Source organism: Oryctolagus cuniculus, chromosome 14 (genome assembly GCF_964237555.1).
Source record: "Oryctolagus cuniculus chromosome 14, mOryCun1.1, whole genome shotgun sequence".
Classification (NCBI taxonomy): Eukaryota; Metazoa; Chordata; class Mammalia; order Lagomorpha; family Leporidae; genus Oryctolagus; species Oryctolagus cuniculus.
In genome coordinates this window covers 1820351-1841244 of record NC_091445.1, presented here as the reverse complement: position 1 = coordinate 1841244, position 20894 = coordinate 1820351, and the positions used below count along the sequence as shown (strand labels likewise).

The 20894-nt window shown below is 47.3% G+C and overlaps 1 protein-coding gene across 2 annotated transcripts in view; it reads left to right on the top strand.

Annotated features, from left to right (window-relative positions):
- TBCA (tubulin folding cofactor A) overlaps nt 1-20894 on the top strand; it is a 68619-nt gene that overhangs the window by 44379 nt on the left and 3346 nt on the right. For both annotated transcript variants that reach the window (XM_051837600.2, XM_051837599.2), the window contains exon 2: nt 9420-9525. In XM_051837600.2, coding sequence (XP_051693560.1) covers nt 9420-9525 — 106 coding nt within the window. The remainder of the gene's footprint in view (nt 1-9419; nt 9526-20894) is intronic.

The window sequence follows — 20894 nt, the reverse complement described above, 5'->3', positions numbered from 1 at the left end:
TTAATATCAATTATGCTAACATACAGAAATATATACTAACAGTAATTGTGCTGTTGCTATCACAGTAAGGTTTAAGAAACTAATTGCATTGTTTAAATTGATAAGTGTTGTTTTATTAACTTCTATGAACTGTAAGTTTTTATTGGAATGTTAACTGCAGTTAGAATCTTACATTTTATCTTATTATCTGTCTCTAATTATGGATTCCAAGTTGATATTCTATAGAATAGGATTGTCTGGGTCTTAACTGGTCTGCTGAAAAGTGTTCTGTGCTCAGATTCATCTGAGAAAGACCAGGTTAAACAAGCTAGTGTGCTTCTTTATGGTAAGAGGCTCAGAGGCTGTCACTGTCAGCCTCTGGAAAGGGACCAGAGGAGGTGATAGTTCCCAGGCTTTGTTTGCTCATGGAAGCCTTTTTATTTTAACCACATTTATTAATCCATTGGAAGAGTATTCCCTTTCTTCTGTTAAGAAACAGAGACAGCGTTACCCATTTGAAAAATGGCAGTTGAGTTACATGCCCAATTAAAGGATAAATTCTTTTCCCTGGGATACGTACACATTTGCGTCTGCTCGCGGTGCTTCCAGCTCGTGTCTCTCTAACTCCGAAGCCGCAAGTTATTATTTGGGGTTTTCAGGTGACAGAAAAGGGATGTTTGTCAGAGACGTGAGTTCATGTGTGATCATTGCACTATCAACAGAATCAGATCCTGGGAGATCCTCCCAGGTTGTGTATCTGAAATGTCCCGGGCAGACAGTGTAGAACAGCAACCCGCAGCGGTCATAACGCTCTTAGAATGCCATAAAACATGTAACTTATTCTCAGGTTTTTGTGAGATAAAGGTAGAGATTCTTCATGTTTTTACATACTAGTATACTGTGTATGGCACAAGAGGAAAGGTGATTTTCCTCCATGTGTCTCTAGCTGTGAAAATGCGACATTTTAAGAGTATTTATTAACAAATTCAGAAAGTCAGGTCATGACACAAGTCACTGTGAGTGAGCGCTTGGTGGATAAGAGGGTAGAGTATGAGACAGAACAGGCTTTGTCACCTACAGCGTTGATAGCGCAGATGAGAAATTTTGGGAGGACTTCAGAGTACTTTGGGTCCTTTGGGAATCACTAATCTAATCTTGAGATAATTAAGGAAATTTTATTGTATTGAATTTTCAAACCAAGTCTGCTGACTGTTAAATTTATATTAGGTACAGCTCTTTATAAAGTACCATTTTTGAATGTTTCCTGACTAGGTAGGCAGCTGAGGACTTCAAAAGTTGGCTTGAGGGGCCGGTGCTGTGGTGCAGTGAGTTAAAGCCCCAGTCTGCCTCGCCAGCATCCCATATGGGCGCCAGTTCTAGTCCCAGCTGCTCCTCATTCAGTCCAGCTCTCTACTGTGGCCTGGGAAATCAGTAGAAGATGGCCCAAGTCCTCGGGCCCCTGCACCCGGATGGGAGACCCAGAAGGAGCTCCTGGTTCCTGGCTTTGGATCGGCGCAGCTCCGGCCGTTGCGGCCATCTGGGGAATGAGCCAGCGGATGGGAGACCTTTCTCTCTGTCTCTACCTCTCTCTGTAACTCTGTCTTTCAAATAAATAAAATAGATCTTTAAAAAATAAAAGAAAAGCCAGCTGCTTTATATGTGGTAAAGGATGTAATAAATATACTTTGAAAGTGGGCCCTTCAGCATACATTAGGAGTATAATTTGAAAATTATTTCCAACTCTTGGAGTTTTCTGAATGGAAATTATTAGCAGCTGGTTGTCATTCTTGTGCACAGAAGAACCTAAACAAGAGGTCTGTTTCCTGACACAAAGCTAGAGAGAACCGTCCTGCATGCTCTGCTTGGACCTCTGGCCCTGTGAACATCCCTGTACAGTCCACGGGGTGCACACGTTACAGAGCGAGCAGGCAGCCTTGCTGGCACACACTCCTCCCCAGCTAAGCAGCCCCAGGTGCTCTGCCCACATTTGCTGGTCAGTCACTCCCAGAAAAATCTGAGTTGTTGGATCGCCAGTAGTAATTACTATAAGGAGTAGCATTAAGCTTGGTAGAATTTGCATGCCCAAGTGTAACATCTGTGGTCTATGAGAAGCGCCAGTCGTGAGTCAGAGTTCCAGGCATCCGATGGTTTTTTTGCCTCTTTTGGTTATGACGGTCCGTGTTTGCGGTAGCTGTGAGTGGCCATCTGTCTGCGTGTTTTAGGCAGAACACCATCTCACAGATAGAGTTACGCTGTGGGCTGTTGCCCCGCCGACACTCCAGCTTCCAGTATCTTCTGTCGTAGTCCGCCTTAAACCCCTTGTGGATCTAAGTTTGTGTCACAGTTTTGGAAACAGGTTATGGATGATGGTACAGATGAAGCTCATCAAATGTAGTGCTGTTTTCCTGCCATGATTTGGATTATTTGCTCCTTCTAAAGCGTCTCAGGCAGAATTGGCTTTTTGTTTGTTTATGTTTAGTAACTGCAGCACACTCGTGCCTCATGCTGACCTTACAAACAGTTTAGCTCTTTTTCCCATGAACTGCTTATAGGCCAACCCTGTGTTACCCATTACTGTGAAATCATGTTTTTATTAAAAAAAAAAAAAAAAAAAAAAAAAACCTATAGAAACAAAAACCCCCTGATATGTAAAAGTTTCCTGTGTCCACCTGTGTGTCCTCCTGTCCTTTTCGGATTAGCCAGACTAGCCACTAGGAAGGCTTTCCAGCTGCTGATGAGCTGTCACAGAGGTGCTAAGACAGAGCGTGCCTGGGGACCGGCAGTTCAGGGTGGGTGGTGGTCAGTTTACGGCTTGCTTCACGTGCTGGTGCCGTGTCTGCACAGAGTTGTTCTGAGGGCACTTAGAGGTTCCGGGGTGGACAGAGGAGAAAAGGGTGCATGTACAGACTTGTGATCTTAGGTGTTAGCTAAAGCCGTCGGTGCTGTGGCTTTCTTACGTAAACTCGGACAGTAGCTGTTCACTGTGCCCTTGGCCCTGTCAGTAGTACTCACTCTTCAATCTCACTGACGGCGTAGACTCTTTAGGGGACCATTGAGAGGATTAGTGAAATAATTAACTTTACATTTGGCTATTTAAATTATTAATTCATGAGATTTATTAATTTATTAATCCCTAGGATTAATAATACTGGAGAAAGTGAGACTGATTTTGGATTTGGCATGCATCATGTTAGGTGCTTACAAGATAAGTTTTATCTGAGTTACTTATTAAAATTAATTAAGGCATATCTACTCCTGGAGCATGTACTAGAACTTAACCCATCTCCAGTTGTCTATGGGGACACCGTCGGGTAGCAAGTACTGTCACATGAAGCATTCATTTCCTTTGGCTTAGGACACCTGGGAAGTGGATAGCATGGCCTCCCGTGGTGGGAACCGCGAGGCGGCAGACAGGTGTGTAGTGGTGGCTGCCTTGTACTCTTTACCCTTGTGTGCTATTCCAGTGTGGAACAACGGAATGACTCTCCTTTGGAACAGATAACAGGAATTTAGATTTTGGAAGTTGGTTTGTTTGCTTTAAACATGAGATGAGAGTGCTGACCTCCGGGGCTGGTGCTGTGGCGTAGCAGCACCAGAATCCCGTATGGGCACTGGGTCGAGTCCCCACCCCTCCGCTTTCCATCCAGCACCCTGCTAATGGCCTGGGAAAGCAGCGGAAGATGGCCCAAGTGCTTAGACCCCCGCACGCATGTGGGAGACCCAGGTGAAGCTTTCCCAGGCCAGAGCGGAGCTGGACGGGAAGTGGAGCAGCCAGAACTCGAACCGGCACGCATATGGGATGACCACACTGCAGGCAGTGGCTTTACCCACTGTGCCACAGTGCTGGCCCCTGAGCTAACATCTTTTCAGTTTTTTAAAAAAGAGTTTATTTATTTCTATTTATTTGAAAGGCAGAGTGACAGATAGGGAGAAAAATCTTCCATCTGCTGGGGCAGGGCCAGTGGCAGGAACTTCGTCTCAGTCTCCCACGTGGGTGGCAGGGACTCGGGTACTTGAGCAGTCACCTGCTACGTCTCGGGGTGCACATTAACAGGAAGCTGGAGTGGAAGCAGAGCTGGGACTCAGGGCATTCCAGCGTCGGCCGTGGGCTGTCCCGCACGACGCCTTAACCCACTGAGGTGGGACTCAGGGCATTCCAGCGTAGGCCGTGGGCTGTCCCGCACGACGCCTTAACCCACTGAGGTGGGACTCAGGGCATTCCAGCGTCGGCCGTGGGCTGTCCCGCACGACGCCTTAACCCACTGAGCTGGGACTCAGGGCATTCCAGCGTCGGCCGTGGGCTGTCCCGCACGACGCCTTAACCCACTGAGCTGGGACTCAGGGCATTCCAGCGTCGGCCGTGGGCTGTCCCGCACGACGCCTTAACCCACTGAGCTGGGACTCAGGGCATTCCAGCGTCGGCCGTGGGCTGTCCCGCCGCTCCACAGGCCACCCGCGCGCTGCAGGTGATGGGTTCATCCATTGCCTGCCCGTGAGGCACATGCTCCGCTAGCACTGAGACATTCCCAGTCCTCAGAGCAGACACTGACTTCTGATGTGGAAGACCAGATCTGAACCTGTTGTGATGGGGACCCACGAGGCCCACGTGTCAGCTCAGGAGAGTGACTGGGTTGGAGATACATCGTCTTCCCAGAAGGCAGGGTACAAGAGTTGCATTTTGAAGAATGAGTGGGAGAAAGAGTAGGAGGTGGGAGAGAAGGCATCTTACTTAGAGCAAGCAGTATCTCCAGCCCAGTCTCAGTGCGCTCAGCACACTCTCGCTCGCTCTCCTCTCTCTCGCTCGTTCTCCTTTCTCTCTTCCCCCCATCTCTCTTTCTCACTGCTTTCAAATAAATAAAATAAGTACTTTTTAAAAAGATTTTAAAGTTTTGCATTGTTTTAAGTATAACATACAGACTTTTACACAAAATTTACATATTTCCTAATGCCCTGGAAAACATGAAACTTTAATTTCTCCATGCTTTTTTGTATATGGGAAGAAAAAAAATGAGCTATCTCATTTTTAAAATGACTTATCAGTTTAGAATGAATTGTCCAAAGTAGAAAAGCATTATTTCTTATGCTGTTAATAGCTTTACAACTTCCAGTGCTTTCAGTCTCAAGTAATTGAGAGCCAAATCATGTGGATTGGACGATGAGGATATTTGTTGTCATTTACAGCAGGAGGTCTGGAGGCAGTGTACGTTCAAGGTTAGTTAACTCAGCAGTGGATACCGTCGTCAAGGACCAGAGAGACTTGTCCTTCCATGAGCTTGCTGGGTGCCTGCCACCTGACGAGTGGCCGGCATCCTGTAGAAGTGACAGTGTCCGAGAGAGACAAGGACTCCTGTCCCATTCAGGAGCACCGGCAAGCTTCGGAGAGCTCCTGGCAAATGTCCTTTATACGGCTTTGGCCAAAATTGTCAGTTGCATATGCCTTAACTCACTTGGCAAGAGAGAGAAAACCATTATGATTGGCTTCTACCTTTGAAAGATAAGTCTTATTGGAAGCTTATAAACAACTGAATTCTGTTGGTGAGAGGTGGAAGAATAGCTGTTGAGTAGACAGCTAACAGTGCCTGTCATATTTGAGCACATTTAAACTTTTTACCTGTTCATGTGTTTAAGAATTACTTTAAAAATAAAGAGCATATCAGTAATACTGAGAGTATGTGGTTCTTTGGCACTTAACAGCTGTGAGAACTTGGGACAAGCTGCTGAAGCTCTGAGGATTCCAGTTTTGTGATCACTGAGTGGGAACGATAGTGGTTGGTGCCCGCGTTACAGGATTGTTTTGACCAGTAAATGATGCATTGCACTTAGCATGACTTTATTTGTAGTTAGTGATGAGTGCCAGCTACTTTTTTAAATCTTATTTTAGTTTGAGCTTATTTTGAGTGATTGAACCGTGGCCTGATCAGCTATAGGCTGCTTCATGGGATGCCAGTGTCATAGTTTGCTTCTGAGTTGTAACTGTTAAATTTCATCCTGCACCTAGTTTTAAGAGTATATTTTTAGTGATGACCATTGGAGGTACTCAGAAGTCATCCATCTGACCTGACTCCTTCCAACAGTGTTTCTGTCATCAGTTAATCATTTTTTACCAGTTTCATGAAATGCAGAGCTGAGAAGTTTACTCATTTTCTGAAATACTGTTCTTGGTTCAGTTCAATTTAATCTAAGGACTCTCTTTTACAGACGTTGGGGGGCATAGTTAACAAATGGCTATAAAATGGGGATAATATTTAAATAGGGTTGTTAGGTATTAAACTTGATGGAATGGATATTCCCTTAAGAGCCAACACTAAGATTATGCTTTAGACTGAATGTTTCCTAAGGCCTTTAGCTCAAACTTTTAGAATTTTTACTTACTTATTCTGTTTTAACTATAAAGTGGAGAGGGAGTTTCCATCCATTGCTTCACTTCTCAGATGGCCACAGTAGCTGGGGCTAGACCAAAGCCAGGAGCCACCTGGGTAGCAGGGACCCAAGGACTTGAACTATCCTCTGCTGCCTCCAGGACGTGCGTTAGCAGGAAGCTGGAACTGGGAGTCGACCAACACTCTAACCCAGGCACTCTGATAGAGGGGTGTAGGCATCCCAAGCGTAGCTCAGTTTGAGTATTTTTGCTGTTGTTGTTTTGTTTTGTTTCTACCAGTGGTGGTACCCCACGGAACTATGTTGGCCATGGCGTCTTGTTCTGATGGCTTCTTTACTCTCATCTTCAGTTTGCAGAGTGGTGGTACCCCACGGAACTATGTTGGCCATGGCGTCTTGTTCTGATGGCTTCTTTACTCTCATCTTCAGTTTGCAGAAGTGCATTTCTCAGAACAGGAGCATAGTAGGCAAAGTTTTTGAATATTTGGGGAAGCTGAAAAAGTTCTCCTGGCCCGTAAGTCCTCGTGTGAGCCATCCGCCACGCTCACATCTTGCCTCCAGCGTCCTCTTCTCAAACAGTCCTTCCTAAGAAGTTGCAGACCTCGTGTGTTCACCGTCCTCTGTCACTGCTGTTTTTCTCCGTGGCACTTACCCAGTCTAGCATGCTGTCTATCTTGCTTGTTTGTCATTGCTTCGACCCAGTACCAGTGCTGTTGGGCAGGGATTTTTGTAGTTAAGTTTTTTAGTTCTTATTTATTTGAAAAGCAGAGAGAGAGAGATCTTCCATGTGCTGGCTCACTCCCCACGTGCCCACCACAGCTGGGACTGAGCCAGGGGTCAGGACTCCACCTGATCTCCCACAAGGAGACTTTTGTTTTCCCCTGCAGTATCCAGAGCTCATATTGGTCATATAGTGAACTTATCAGATTTATTTTCTTATTCCTTAGTGTTGTTTTATGTACCTTTTTAAATTGCAAGTGTTAAAAGATAGTAGTGTAGTTTTTGGGTTCAGCCCACATTGAGTGGCTGCTGTGGGAAGGCGTGGGATGCGTCATGCGTAGAGCTAGCCCTGTCTTTAAGGCACTCAGGCCTTGCAGGTGGTCTGACTTCAGTGTCTTGTGAAAAACGCCCGGGAGTTAGGGGTGGGTTAGAGGCAAGAGGAGGACAAGGGGTGTGGGCGAAGTTTCACCGGCCTGTGGTGATATCACGGCCACTGATCCCTGCTGTCACTGTGTGAAGGCAGCCTTAGACAGAGCATGAATGAATGAGTATGAACACAGAGATTCAACTTCCATGTCATTTTCACATGTCACAAAATTGCCAGAAAAGTGGGCCGGCGCCGCAGCTCACTAGGCTAATCCTCTGCCTAGCGGCGCCGGCACACCGGGTTCTAGTCCCGGTCGGGGCGCCGGATTCTGTCCCGGTTGCCCCTCTTCCAGGCCAGCCCTCTGCTGTGGCCAGGGAGTGCAGTGGAGGATGGCCCAGGTGCTTGGGTCCTGCACCCCATGGGAGACCAGGAAAAGCACCTGGCTCCTGGCTCCTGCCATCGGATCAGCGCGGTGCGCCGGCCGCAGCGCGTCAGCCGCGGCGGCCATTGGAGGGTGAACCAACGGCAAAGGAAGACCTTTCTCTCTGTCTCTCTCTCTCACTGTCCACTCTGCCTGTCAAAAAACAAAAAACAGACAAAAAAAAAATTGCCAGAAAAAAATGTAATCACTAAAAAAGGAAAAAGCACTCATAGCTCTTGGACCATACAAAACCAGATTTGGTTACCTGGCCAGTGTGACACCAACCAGTTTTCTTTGTAGTTTCTCTGAAAATACCGCAACAGGGACTGGGATTGTGGCACAGTGGGTTAAGCCACCACCTGTGATGCCAGCATCCCATATCAGAGTGCCACTGTGTGTCGTCACTGCTCAGCTTCCAAGTGAGCTCCCTGTTGATGCGCCTGCAGAGCCGGAGAGCGTGGCCAAAGTACTTGAGCCCTGCTGCCCACGTGGGAGACCTAAATGAAGGTTCAGGCTCCTGGCTTCAGCTTGACCCAGCCCTGACTGTTGTGGCCATTAAGGGAGTGAACCAGCAGATGGAAGATCTTTCTGTCTCTGTCTCACCCTGTCCCTGTCACTCTGCCTTTCAAATAAATCTTGAAAAAAAAATCAAAATATGTTTCTAAATATGAGTTCTGTTACAGTTTGTTACCACTGCTCATTGCATTGGCCTGTCCTCCGTGGGGTCTTGTGGCTTAGCCTTGGACACTGAGCTGTCTAAGGAATAGTCCCTGGAACTTTGAACTGTGCTATTCCTTCCTGTTAAATCTTCCTGATCTATATCCATGCCTCTCCCTGCTTCAGGAAGCAAATGTTAGTTTGTTTCCACGGCTTGTCTGTCCTAATTCCCCCTACAGGGAGAGTCTGCCATAAAATTAAGTACACAGTTAATACTTGTTAGGCAGTTTTGTTATTGAAAATTATCTAATCTTTCTTCATTTGGAATTTGGCGTGCAGTATACCAGTTTTCCCCCCAGAGCACTGAGCTTTTTATACGTTGTATTTCTAGCACATATTTTAAGGTCTGGAATACACATCAGTAAAGAGATCAAAAGGGTCCTGATATTTTCGAATGTCGTTTTCTCATTGTGAATATAACTGAGTGGGTTTTCAGTTAAATTAAGAATGGCGTGCTTCAGCAGACTGCACTTGCTCTGTCGGACTTACGAGCATGAGGGTCACTCTTTTTTTTTTTTTTTTTTTTTTAAGATTTATGTATTTCATTTGAAAGTCGAAAGTCTTAGTTACACAGAGAGGGGAGAGACGTCTTCCATCCGCTGGTTCGCTCCAATTGGCCGCCTCGGCCGGAGCTGTGCCGATCCGAAGCCAGGAGCTTCTTCCGGGCCTATGAGGGTCACTCTAACCAGGGCTGACAGACTTCTCCTCCCCGACCCCCACTTAGGACATCTGCTTTGATATTTGAAATATGTTTATGTTTATATTGGTTCTTTGTTTCTTACGGTTTATTCTCCAGAGAAAAATCTAGTTGTCTTAAACATTTTGGCTTATTTACAGATTGGTCAAAGAAAAAGTGATGTATGAAAAAGAAGCAAAACAACAAGAAGAAAAGATTGAAAAAATGAGAGCTGAAGATGGTGAAAATTATGCCATTAAAAAGCAGGTAACAGTCGTGTGTTAAACGATGCTTTCTAGCATTTGCAGAATGCCACTTGACTAGGGAAGGGAACGGAGCCCAGACCCGTCCCTGTCCAGGGCCTGCCAGCTGCTCAGCGGCAGGACTGGCCGGCGTCGGACATGGCGTTTGCACTCTGGAGGTTGGGGTGCTGACCACTGAGCTATAGTGCCTCTCCAGTGTCAGATACTGCATGTAGGAATGCGCTTGGCTTATGTTAAATTTATGTGTAAATTCACAAATATCCTCTCCAAACTGACATGAAGATAACCATAATGAAATTGAATTACACTTCCTGGTGGCTGCTGCTGATAGGCATAACGTACCTCGGTCTCCTTCCTGGTGGCTGCGTGTGAGACGCCTGTGTTTTTTTTTTTTTGTTTTTTTTTTTTTGCGTTCCTTAATGGTGAGTGGTACCGCTACTCATCCCAGCACTCAAGCCAAAAACCTGGAGCCTCTTCCTCACACGTGTCTCTCTCGAAGAACCACGCCCAGTATCACCAGCTCCTCTTCTTGAATCCCTTCTCGTGGCCTCGCTGTGCAAAGCCTCCGGAGCGGAAGACCTGTCTGACTCTCGGCGTCCGCCATGCCTTCCTCATCACAGCAGCTGGCGTGATCTCTTCACAGCACAGCGTCTGCTGCGTTTAAAACAATGCAGCTGACCCTAGGGTGAAGGAGCATACAAACCAACTTTTTACAGATACATCTCCAAATGTTTTTTTTTTTTGTTTTTTTTTTTTTTTTTTTGACAGAGTGGACAGTGAGAGAGAGAGACAGAGAGAAAGGTCTTCCTTTGCCGTTGGTTCACCCTCCAATGGCTGCTGTGGCCGGCGCACTGCGCTGATCCGATGGCAGGAGCCAGGTGCTTCTCCTGGTCTCCCATGGGGTGCAGGACCCAAGCACCTGGGCCATCCTCCACTGCACTCCCTGGTCACAGCAGAGAGCTGGCCTGGAAGAGGGGCAACCGAGACAGAATCTGGCACCCCGACCGGGACTAGAACCCGGTATGCCGGCGCCGCAGGCGTAGGATTAGCCTAGTGAGCCGCGGCGCCGGCCAGGCCAATATTTTTTAAAACAACTTTATGAATTCATTGTTTTTCACCATGGAAATTATATTACAAAAGGTAATAATGCACACCAAAATCAGACTTAAATCTGCAAAACCAGTAGCTTAAAATGGATTTTTTTCTGCAGGTATTGCTTTCTACAGTGCAAAAGGCAAGCGGTGGCACCTGAAAACCCTCTTCCCTGGGCCCTCTGGGAGGGAACCTTTCAGTTTTCGTAATTGTAGGACAGCCTGCCTTCCTCTTACGTGTAACCACAGTACTTAGCTTGTTCAGGACGTCTACGTGTCACTATTCATAGATTGGGGGAGGCTTAGTGAACAGATAAAGGGATGGTTACCCCAGTATTTGGCCTTTATGAATCAGCAGTGCTTCCTGAGGATTACTGGTGGCATGTAACTGCGTCCTGAAATAGGTATGTGCTACCTTGGTGCCTCTCTCTCGAGCTTGCTCTGCTGCTCTCCCTCATCTAGCGGGAGATGTGAGGGCATCATGTGAAACTGCGTCCTCCAGGCCGCTCTCCCGCCATCAGCCCTGTGTCCCAGCTGTGTAGCCCATCCCCACAGGTGGTTTTCATTGCGAATGATGCACTCGGTAGAGGCCTGTAGCTAGAACAGGAGTTGCCGCTTACATGAGTACATGTAAAATGTGTTCCCTTGTTAAATAAAGTAATACAAATAGTGGCGTGGGTTATCACAGAACCTGCTTTGATGCCTTTATATTTTTACTGTCTTCAGTAAAATCACTACTTAATAGGTAACACTTACCTATTGAATCCTGTGTTTTTAGTTTTATTTTAAAATGCTGGGTACATAGTGGTTGTGTCAGTGACCACGTAAGCAGGGGTAGAGGGGGGGGAATGTTTAGAAGTCCTTTCCACACTCCTCGCGCCGCAGTTTTCTCTGTTGTCACAGCGCTCACGGTTCACATTCAGAAAACTGCGCGAGCTGCTGCAGCGTCCCTGTCTCCTGAGAGCGTGGCTGGCTCAGCCATCCTGCGGCCGTGCACCGCTCTGCCCCTGCTGCCGAGCCTTGCGTGTGGTCATGGTTTCTGCACGTGTGCTGTGCTTCAGAAGAGAGTGCGGGAGCGGCTGCTGTGTTCCGGGGGTTCTCTGCACTCCCCTGATTGACGTCTGTGCCGAGCGGGGAGCGGCTGCTGTGTTCTGGGGGTTCTCTGCACTCCCCTGATTGACGTCTGTGCCGAGCAATGCCATCCTGCGCTGCTTCTCCCTGCATGCGTTGTGTTCTGACTTTCCCCATTCTTCCCTACTGGCCCTGCGTGCGCACATGCCTCTTCTGTCTCAGTCTGTTCCAGACTTCTCCCTCCCCTCCCCTCCCCTCCCCTGATCACAGATTTGATTCCTTTCCTTACAACAGAAGGCTTCAATGACCACATTTAAACTTCCGCAGGAGCATATGCAGGTGGGGCTTTAGTCTTGGGCCTTCAGCAGCTGTGAAATGTGAGCCACCACTCCACCTGGTCCTCGGGTAGGAGCAGCCTCCCCTTCACCTCCCACCCGGTGTGTGTGGACATTCCCAGTGCCCTTTGTGCCCAACTGGGGATAGCTAAGGCCGGTCCTTCATGGGCTGCTCCTGACCAGTTCATCTCGTCGTCTCTCCAGCCCCCTTGGTAGTAATCCCGTTAGGAGTGGTGTGAATGCCATTCCATTTCTCTCGGAGACCCCAGAGGGTGTTCTTGTACACTCACCATCACACTGTCCATTTGGAAAGACAAAGTGTATCTCAGGGATTTCTGCAGAGCGCCTGCTCATGTGTGTGTCATGGTTACTTGGCACTCCACTGTCTGGTGTTGGGTCTTCACGGAGAGCTGATTCTGCAGTCCCGCTGGGCAGCCCTGTTCCACTTTCTTACCGAAGTTGGTTGCCACAAACCACAGGGGAATCCTATTTATTTGAATGGCAGAGTTATTGGGGGGGGAGGGTGGTCTTCCATCTGCTGGTTCACTCCCCAAATGGCTGCAACTGCCGGAGCTGGGCCGATCTGAAGCCAGGAGCCAGGAGCTTCTTCCAGGTCTCCCACACAGGCACAGGGGCCCAAGGACTTGGGTCATCCTCTGCTGCTTTCCCAGGCCATAGCAGAGACCTGGATGGCAAGTGGAGCAGCGGGGACTCGAACCGGAACCCATGTGGGATGCCGGTATGGGAGGTGGTGGCTTTACTTGCTACACCACAGCGCCGGCTCCCAGCCCTTCTCTTTTATGTATCATACTTTTGGTCTCAGATCTAAAAACCCCTTTGCTAACCTTGAAGTTCTAGACATTTTCTAACGTTTCATAAAAGGAAGATCCTGTACATGTTAAAGATGTATACTTAAGTGTTTTATTTTCTTCACAAAATTATGAATGGTATTGCTTTTGGTTTTGGTTTCCACATACAGTGTTGTTGTTAGATGTAGAAGTAAGTTGATTTTCTTACGTGTGACCTGGGGGCTTGCTGAACTCACCTGTTTTAGGAGGTGTTTTTTGGTAGATTCCTTCTTCTTTTCTGTATGGACAACCATTTCATTTCCATCAAGGGCCACTTTGATTTCTTCTTTCTCAGTCTGTGTGTAGCTTTCATTTTTTCTTTCCTTATGCTGACTAGAATTCATTGTGTTGAGAGCATTGAGAATAGGCTGCTGTGCCTTGTTCGCAGTCGTATTCAGTCTTTCACCGTTACGTGTCGTGTTAGCTGTCCATTCCTGTGGCTGCAGTCCATCCAGGTGAGCAGGTTCCCCTCTGCTCCTGGTTGAGTGCTGTCGGGAATGGCTGTTGGAGTTGCCAGATGTTTTCTCTATGTCACATGGTAAGATCAAATTAGCTTCCTTGCTAGGGTTTTTTTTTTTTTTTTTTTTTTTTTTTTTTTTTTTTTTGACAGGCAGAGTGGACAGTGAGAGAGAGAGACAGAGAGAAAGGTCTTCCTTTTGCCGTTGGTTCACCCTCCAATGGCCGGCGTGGCCGGCGCGCTGATCCGATGGCAGGAGCCAGGAGCCAGGTGCTTCTCCTGGTCTCCCATGGGGTGCAGGGCCCAAGCACTTGGGCCATCCTCCACTGCACTCCCAGGCCACAGCAGAGGGCTGGCCTGGAAGAGGGGCAACCGGGACAGAATCTGGCACCCCGACCGGGACTAGAACCTGGTGTGCCGGCGCCGCTAGGCGGAGGATTATCCTAGTGAGCCGCGGCGCCGGCCTCCTTGCTAGGTTAATACCAAGAACTACGCTGGACTTCAAGTATGGAACCAAACTTGCCTAGCACAGTAAATCCACTTGATTGTGGTGTGTAATTCTTTTTGATAGATAGCTGGAATACATTTGATAGATAGCTGGAATACATTTGCTAAATTTTGTTAAGTTTCTCCATGTAAGTTTCTGAGAGATATTGGTCTTCCATTTTAAGATTTTTGGTTTTTAGTTTGATTTTATTTCAAAAGCAGAGAGAGAGACAGACAGTGGGAGAGGGATCTTCCATCCAGTAGCTCACTCCCCAAAAGCCTACAATAGCCAGTACTGGGCCAGGCCAAAACCAGGAACCCAGAACCCCATCTGGGTCTCGTGTGTGGGTGACAACCCCCAGACACTGCAGCCTCACCTGCTGCCCTTCCACGGGTATGCAGCAGGAATCTGGATCCGTGGGGAGGAGCCAGGGATCGAACCAAGCACTCCTGATGTGGGATGTGGGCATCTCAATCGACAACTTAGCCACCAGGCCAAGCGCCTACCCTCAAGCGATATCTTTTTTTTTTTTTTTTTTTTTTTAAGATTTATTTATTTGAAAGGCAGAGTTACAGAGAGGGAAAGAGGAAGAGAGAGAGTGAGAGTGAGAGAGGTCTTTCATCCCCTGGTTGAAATGGCTGCAATGGCTGGGCCAATCTGAAGCCAGGAGCTTCTTCCAGGTCTCCCACATGGGTTCAGGGGGCCAAAGACTTGGGCCATCTTCCACTGCTTCCCCAGGCCATAGCAGAGAGCTGGATCAGAAGTGGAGCAGCTGGGACCAGAACCAGTGCCCATATGGGATGCCGGCACTACAGGTGATGACTTTACACACTACACCAGTGCCGGCCCCCCAAGTGACATCTTAGCAGCTGCACCAAGTGCCTGTCCCTCTCACACGTTGTTTATCTGGTTGTGTGCCAGGTGCTCCTGCTCTTATAGTGGAGTTGGGAAGCGTCCCCTCCTCTTTCATTTCTTGGAAAGCATTGTGTGAAATTTGTGATCTTTGAACGGTGGGTAGAATAGTTAATTGAAACTTTCTTTGCGTGGACACTTGTAGGAGTATGTGGGTTGTTGGTTGAGTGTCAAAGCTTTTGAGGAATTGTTTCCAAACTCTTCGTAAGCATTGTGAACACAGGACATTCCTCCTAGTTTCTCTGTTCTCTTTTTAAGGGATCTGTGGTGATATTCTGTATTTTGGTACTACTTTTGATGATTTGTATCTTTTCACTTTATCCTTGTCTTGCTAGAAGTGTATCATTTTTTAAAAAAGATTGATTTGTTTGTTTGAAAGGCAGAGTGAAAGAGAGGAGAGACAGAGATCATCCATCTGCTCGTTCCCTTCACACATGGTACAACAGTGGCAGCCGGGCCAGGCTGAAGCCAGAAACCAGAAACTCCATCTGGGTCTTCCACATGGACGGCAGGGGCCTGAGTCCTTGGTCCATCGCCCACTGCTTTCCCAGGCACATAGCAAGGAGCTGGATCGGAAGTGGAACAAGAAGACTCAGACTGGCACTCCCGTTGGCTTAATCCACTGTGCCACGGTGCCAGCCCCTATCATTTTTTTTTCTTCTCATCAAAATAGCTTTTTGTTTCATTGTCTTCCTGTTTTTAACATCCTTGATATCTGCTGTTATATTTTTCTTCCTTCTACTTGTTTTGGGTTTATTTTGTTTCTGTTTTTCCTTAGGCTGTTGAAGTAAGAACTTAGATTATTAATTTGAGACCTTTCTTCTTTCGTAATTTAAGCATTTTGATGCTGTAAATCTTCCTTGTGGCACTGCTTCAACTGTGACCACAAAATTGGACACGTTGCACGTTTACTTCCACTTGTGCATCTGTGTGTTCCTTTTGAGGCTTTCTTTGTGAGACTAAGTACGTTGTTAATTTCTTGGCAATATTTTTCCTTCCGTCTTTCTGTTGTTGGTATCTAGTTGTACTATTGTAGAGTCAGTGCACTCATTGTGATTTTAGTTTTCAAAATGTATTAGGGGTTTGTTTCTGTGTGGTTGTTCTCGATCCAAGATGTGTTTCCTGCAGTGAGTGTCTTGTGGAGAGCTGTGGTGGTCTGGATTAGACAGGACGCTGTCTGCTGTCTCCTGAAGCCGAATGCTCTTTCTGTATTGGTCGGTTGCAGTTTTTGGCAGATGGGGCTGTTTATTTCTTGCACGTCTTTGCCGATTTTTGTGTGGTACTCACATCAGTTGCTGAGTGGGTTACTGATGTCTCTGACCAAATATGTGGGTTTGTCAATTTCTCCTTTCAGGTCTATCGGTTTTTGTTTCATGGATTTTTTTGTTTATTGATCATTTTATGACACTGTAGCATCTTTCTTTGTCCTTAATCATGTCTTCGTTCTGAAGATTATGCAATACTAATACAGATACTGCTACTTTTTTAAAATTAATAGTTATATAACTTTTTCTACCCTTTTACTTTCTGTTTCATTGTTTGAAGTGAGGGTCACAGAGACAGCATGCAGTGACTTTGTTTCAGTCTGAATCTGTGTCCTTTAACTAGTGCATTTATGCTGTCCATATTTGAAGTGTGTATTGGTGTGTTGGAATTTAAGGACCCTGAACTCGATCTTGGCCAGAGGGCCGAGAAACAAGAGCACTTAAGGAGCTCAATTGTTTCTGACTTCTGAGGTTCTTCATGTAGTCGTAGACTTTTACCAGTAACCACAAAGCACAGGCAGCTAGATTTCCTGATGTGTGAGTGCATTAGCATTTTACCATCAGGCCGGCGCCGCGGCTCACTAGGCTAATCCTCTGCCTTGTGGCGCCGGCACACCGGGTTCTAGTCCCTGTCGGGGCGCCGGATTCTGTCCCGGTTGCTCCTCTTCCAGTCCAGCTCTCTGCTGTGGCCCAGGAGTGCAGTGGAGGATGGCCCAGGTGCTTGGGCCCTGCACCCCATGGGAGACCAGGAGAAGCACCTGGCTCCTGCCATCGGATCAGCGCGGTGCGCCGGCCGCAGCGGCCATTGGAGGGTGAACCAACGGCAAAGGAAGACCTTTCTCTCTGTCTCTCTCTCACTGTCCACTCTGCCTGTCAAAAAAAAAAAAAAATCTAGTTTGAGGCGCTAAGAACAATGAGACGGCTGTTTGAAAAGAGCCTCTATTGGGCTAACACGATTGTTGCTGAATGTGAGGAGGCTGGTGTGGAGGAGTGGTGAAATCACGGACGCTTTACAGAACGTTCACAGGGATGGGTCCCCAGAGCTGTCACAAGTTTGCAAATGCGAGACTTGTTGAAAGAGGGACGGGGAGGCCTTGTTAAAATGAAGACCAGCAGCAGGCCACCCACATGAGCCTGGGAGGGAAAGTTAATCTTGTGTAAGAGGACCCACGGTTAGCAGCACAAACGGTAGCCACCCGCACGGACGTCTCCCTTGGTTCACGTCCCCGGTTCTGCGTAAGCAGTTAAGGGAGAGCAGACTTTGTGTGCGTTGCTGGGAAGACGGCTGTGCCCAGGTCGGCGGCGGAGACTGTGGGCGAGGGAGGTTGCCGTCCTGAAGACGAGCACGGCCACCGCCGAGCCGCGGGAGGAGGAGGGGATGGGAGGGCGCCGTGGGCGTGCTCGCCCTCTGCGGCAGCGCAGGAAGCCCCGGAGCGAGGCGGAGGCGCCTCCGCCGCCGCGGGCTCTGCCTGCCCCTGTCGCCACACAGGGCCTCTCGCGCCGGACTTTCAGTGGGCCGTCGTCAGGCGTCCGCCCTGCGGCCTGACCTTCAAAGTCTTGAAAGGGCGCTCTTTCTAACTAGTGATGCTAAACAGGCTTCGTGACACTGCAAGCTCCTTATTTTAGGGATGAACTAAATGGCTGCTGTCATCACTCACAGAGGTGCGTGAAACTGGATGGGACTTACGGTGAGAAGTTTTTATTTTTAAATTTTACATTATTTTCCCTTGGCCTTTTGTAATCTCCTCATAGATTTTTATAGCTGTAGATACAGCCGGCTCCTAGAGAATGGTCTCCATCATCGAGAAACTACACACTTTATCCCGGCCGAGCAGCAGCCAGAGAACTTGACGTGGCCGGACTATTTCATAGAGCTCTTCTCTCTGAAAAATAGATCAGTAAGGTTTCCCACTTGGGGTGTTTCCTTGCAGTTTTGTAACTTTGACTGTAACTGAAGTTGACCAGAGTTTAGGTTCGGCACTTGATTTGTTGTTATAACCTGTACCTTGCTAAGCCTTCTCCAATTTCCATTTTACCTGAGTAACTACCAAAGAAAGTCATAACTTTTTTTTTTTTTAATTTATTTGAGAGGTAGACTTACAGATAGAGGGAGAGACAGAGAGAAAGGTCTTCCATCCTCTGGTTCACTCCGCAGATGGCCACAACAGCCAGAGCTAGGCCCATCCAAACTCAGAAGCCAGGAGCTTCTTCTAGGTCTCCCGTATGAGTGCAGGGGCCCAAGGACGTGGGCCATCTACTACAGCTTTCCCAGGCCACAGCAGAGAGCTGGGTGGGAAGTGGAGCAGCCGGGGCTTGAACTGGTGCCCATACGGGATGCTGGGATGACAGGTGGTAGTTTGACGCACTACGCCACAGCACTGGCCCCTTCACAACTTGTTTTTACACAGCCAGACAGCCTGGAGTGCATTCCCGAGAGTCTCCCTAACTCCCGGTTTGTACTAAGACCCTGAGCTAACTGCAGGTCTATAGTCAACGTCAGGAAAAAGATCGTTCAGGTATTTTAAGCAGGCACCCTTTGTTCAGTGCTCACCTCCCAAGGGAAACACTAGGAAAGATGATACTCATTTAGCTAACTTCAGAGATTTGGGGGGTGGTTGTGGTCGTGTCTTACTGTATGCTCTCACCTCATGCACTGCCTTTTAAAATTACTTCTAACAGTCGTAATTCATTGTTCCAAGGTAGATTGTGTGACCTCTGGCCAAGGTTGAGGTGTGATTTATGGATTCCAAACGCAGCCACTGTGTGTCCCTTTGGCTTTCCGCGGCCTTCCTGAGGCCCTGTTGTGTGTTCCTGGTCGCTTGTTTGTTCCTACACTGAGCTGGCAGACAGAGAGCGTCTCACCTTTGTGTTCCTGTTCCTGTAGTCCTGCAGCCGAGGGTCCCGTCACCCTGTGAGGAGTCCACACAGAAGCCAGATCTGCAGATGCTTAAGTCTCTTATATGAAATGTGTCGTATTTGCATATTATCTATGCATCTCTTTATATATATTTTAAATTATCTCTAGAGTCCGTATAATACTTAGTATTTTCTTCTGCTTAAATAACTGTTACACTCTTGTTAAGAGAATAATGACGAGATGTATATACATTTAGTTAAAGACACAGTTTTGTTTTGTTTTTTTTTTTCAAATACAGAGATATGGACAGAATGAATTGTGGTGTATGGGAGACTGAGCTTTGGCCTTGCTTAAGTCCATGTCCTGTTTTGTCGACTAATTGAGGATTCTTGTTGTCATAATAAATAGAATAATAATGACTGGAAGTTATTTTAGGCAGCGTTGTTTAAGGTTGATTTTAGTGACACACTAAAGCTCTCAAAGAATTTTATAAATGTGCATTCTGCCGGCGCCGCAGTTCACTAGGCTAATCCTCCACCTTGCGGCGCCGGCACACCGGGTTCTAGTCCCGGTCGGGGCACCGGATTCTGTCCTGGTTGCCCCTCTTCCAGGCCAGCTCTCTGCTGTGGCCAGGGAGTGCAGTGGAGGATGGCCCAAGTGCTTGGGCCCTGCACCCCATGGGAGACCAGGATAAGCACCTGGCTCCTGCCATCGGATCAGCACGGTGCGCCGGCCGCAGCGCGGTGGCCATTGGAGGGTGAACCAACGGCAAAGGAAGACCTTTCTCTCTGTCTCTCTCTCTCACTGTCCACTCTGCCTGTCCAAAAAAAAAAAAAAAGTGTATTCTGCCTTACCGTGTGTTTGACCTAATTCTTTGAATTCTTTTCGTCTTGTTTAATTCTTGTAAGCTATTCTACAGGAAATTCCATAGAAGAGGAAGTATGAAATATTCTTGTCAGTGATTTTTCATGTAGTCAAGCTCACCAGATATGCAAAAACAATTTAATGGCTATGATTAAATGTCTAGGCATAGTATGATTAGCCCGGAAATCAAGTCGTGATCCTCTGGAATTTTCCACCTGTGGGTTATTAGTAAAAAAGCTGTAAGTTCAGCAGAGACTTCTATCTGAGAAAACAGATATAGAGGGACGTTATGCTTGTGTGTTATAGTTATGGTTTTTATTTACAGTATGAGCTGTGACAAAACTATTGGAGGAAGGAAGAAGGAACTCAGATATGTTAAATTTTTTACTAAAATAAAATATCACCCTGAAAGTCTATCTTTCCATTTTTTTATATTAAATCTTCTTTTAAAAAAATTTATTTATTTATTTGAAAGAGTTACACAGAGAGAGGAGAGGCAGAGAGAGAGAGAGAGAGAGGTCTTTCATCCGCTGGTTCACTCCCCAGTTGGCCACAACGGCCAGAGCTGTGCTGATCCGAAGCCAGGAGCCAGGAGCTTCTTCCTGGTCTCCCACACGGGTGCAGGGGCCCAAGGACTTGGTCCATCTTTTACTGCTTTCCCAGGCCACAGCAGAGAGCTGGATCAGATGTGGAGCAGCTGGGACTTGAACTGGCGCCCATATGTAATGCTGCACTTCAGGCCAGGGTGTTAACCCGCTGTGCCACAGCGCCAGCCCCTGTATTAAATCTTCTTAGTAAAATTTCAGATTCTGTACCCATTTCCCTGAAGATATGGGACCAAACATTATTTCTTTAATAAATGTTTAGGTGGTCTCTGTGTGTTTTTCTGAAAGCGATGGAAGGAGCTAAAGCTTTCTAGCACCTTAAGGAAAAGTCTTATTTGAGATCCAGCATCTGATAGAACTTATTTACTCTTTGATTGACTGTACTTCCAGTTACTGATTCAGTTTTGCCTTCCTTTGGTGGTGCGCTGTGTTCGAGTGCAGCCCTGGAAGGCAGGGTTTAGACCCGAGAGCGTCCTCCGGAGTCAGCATCGTGCAGTGTCTGTCTGGGGGAGAGGTGGGCACATTCATGTTCAGAGGGCTGCCGCTCGGGTAATTTGGCTCCAACTGCATGGGGAGAATAA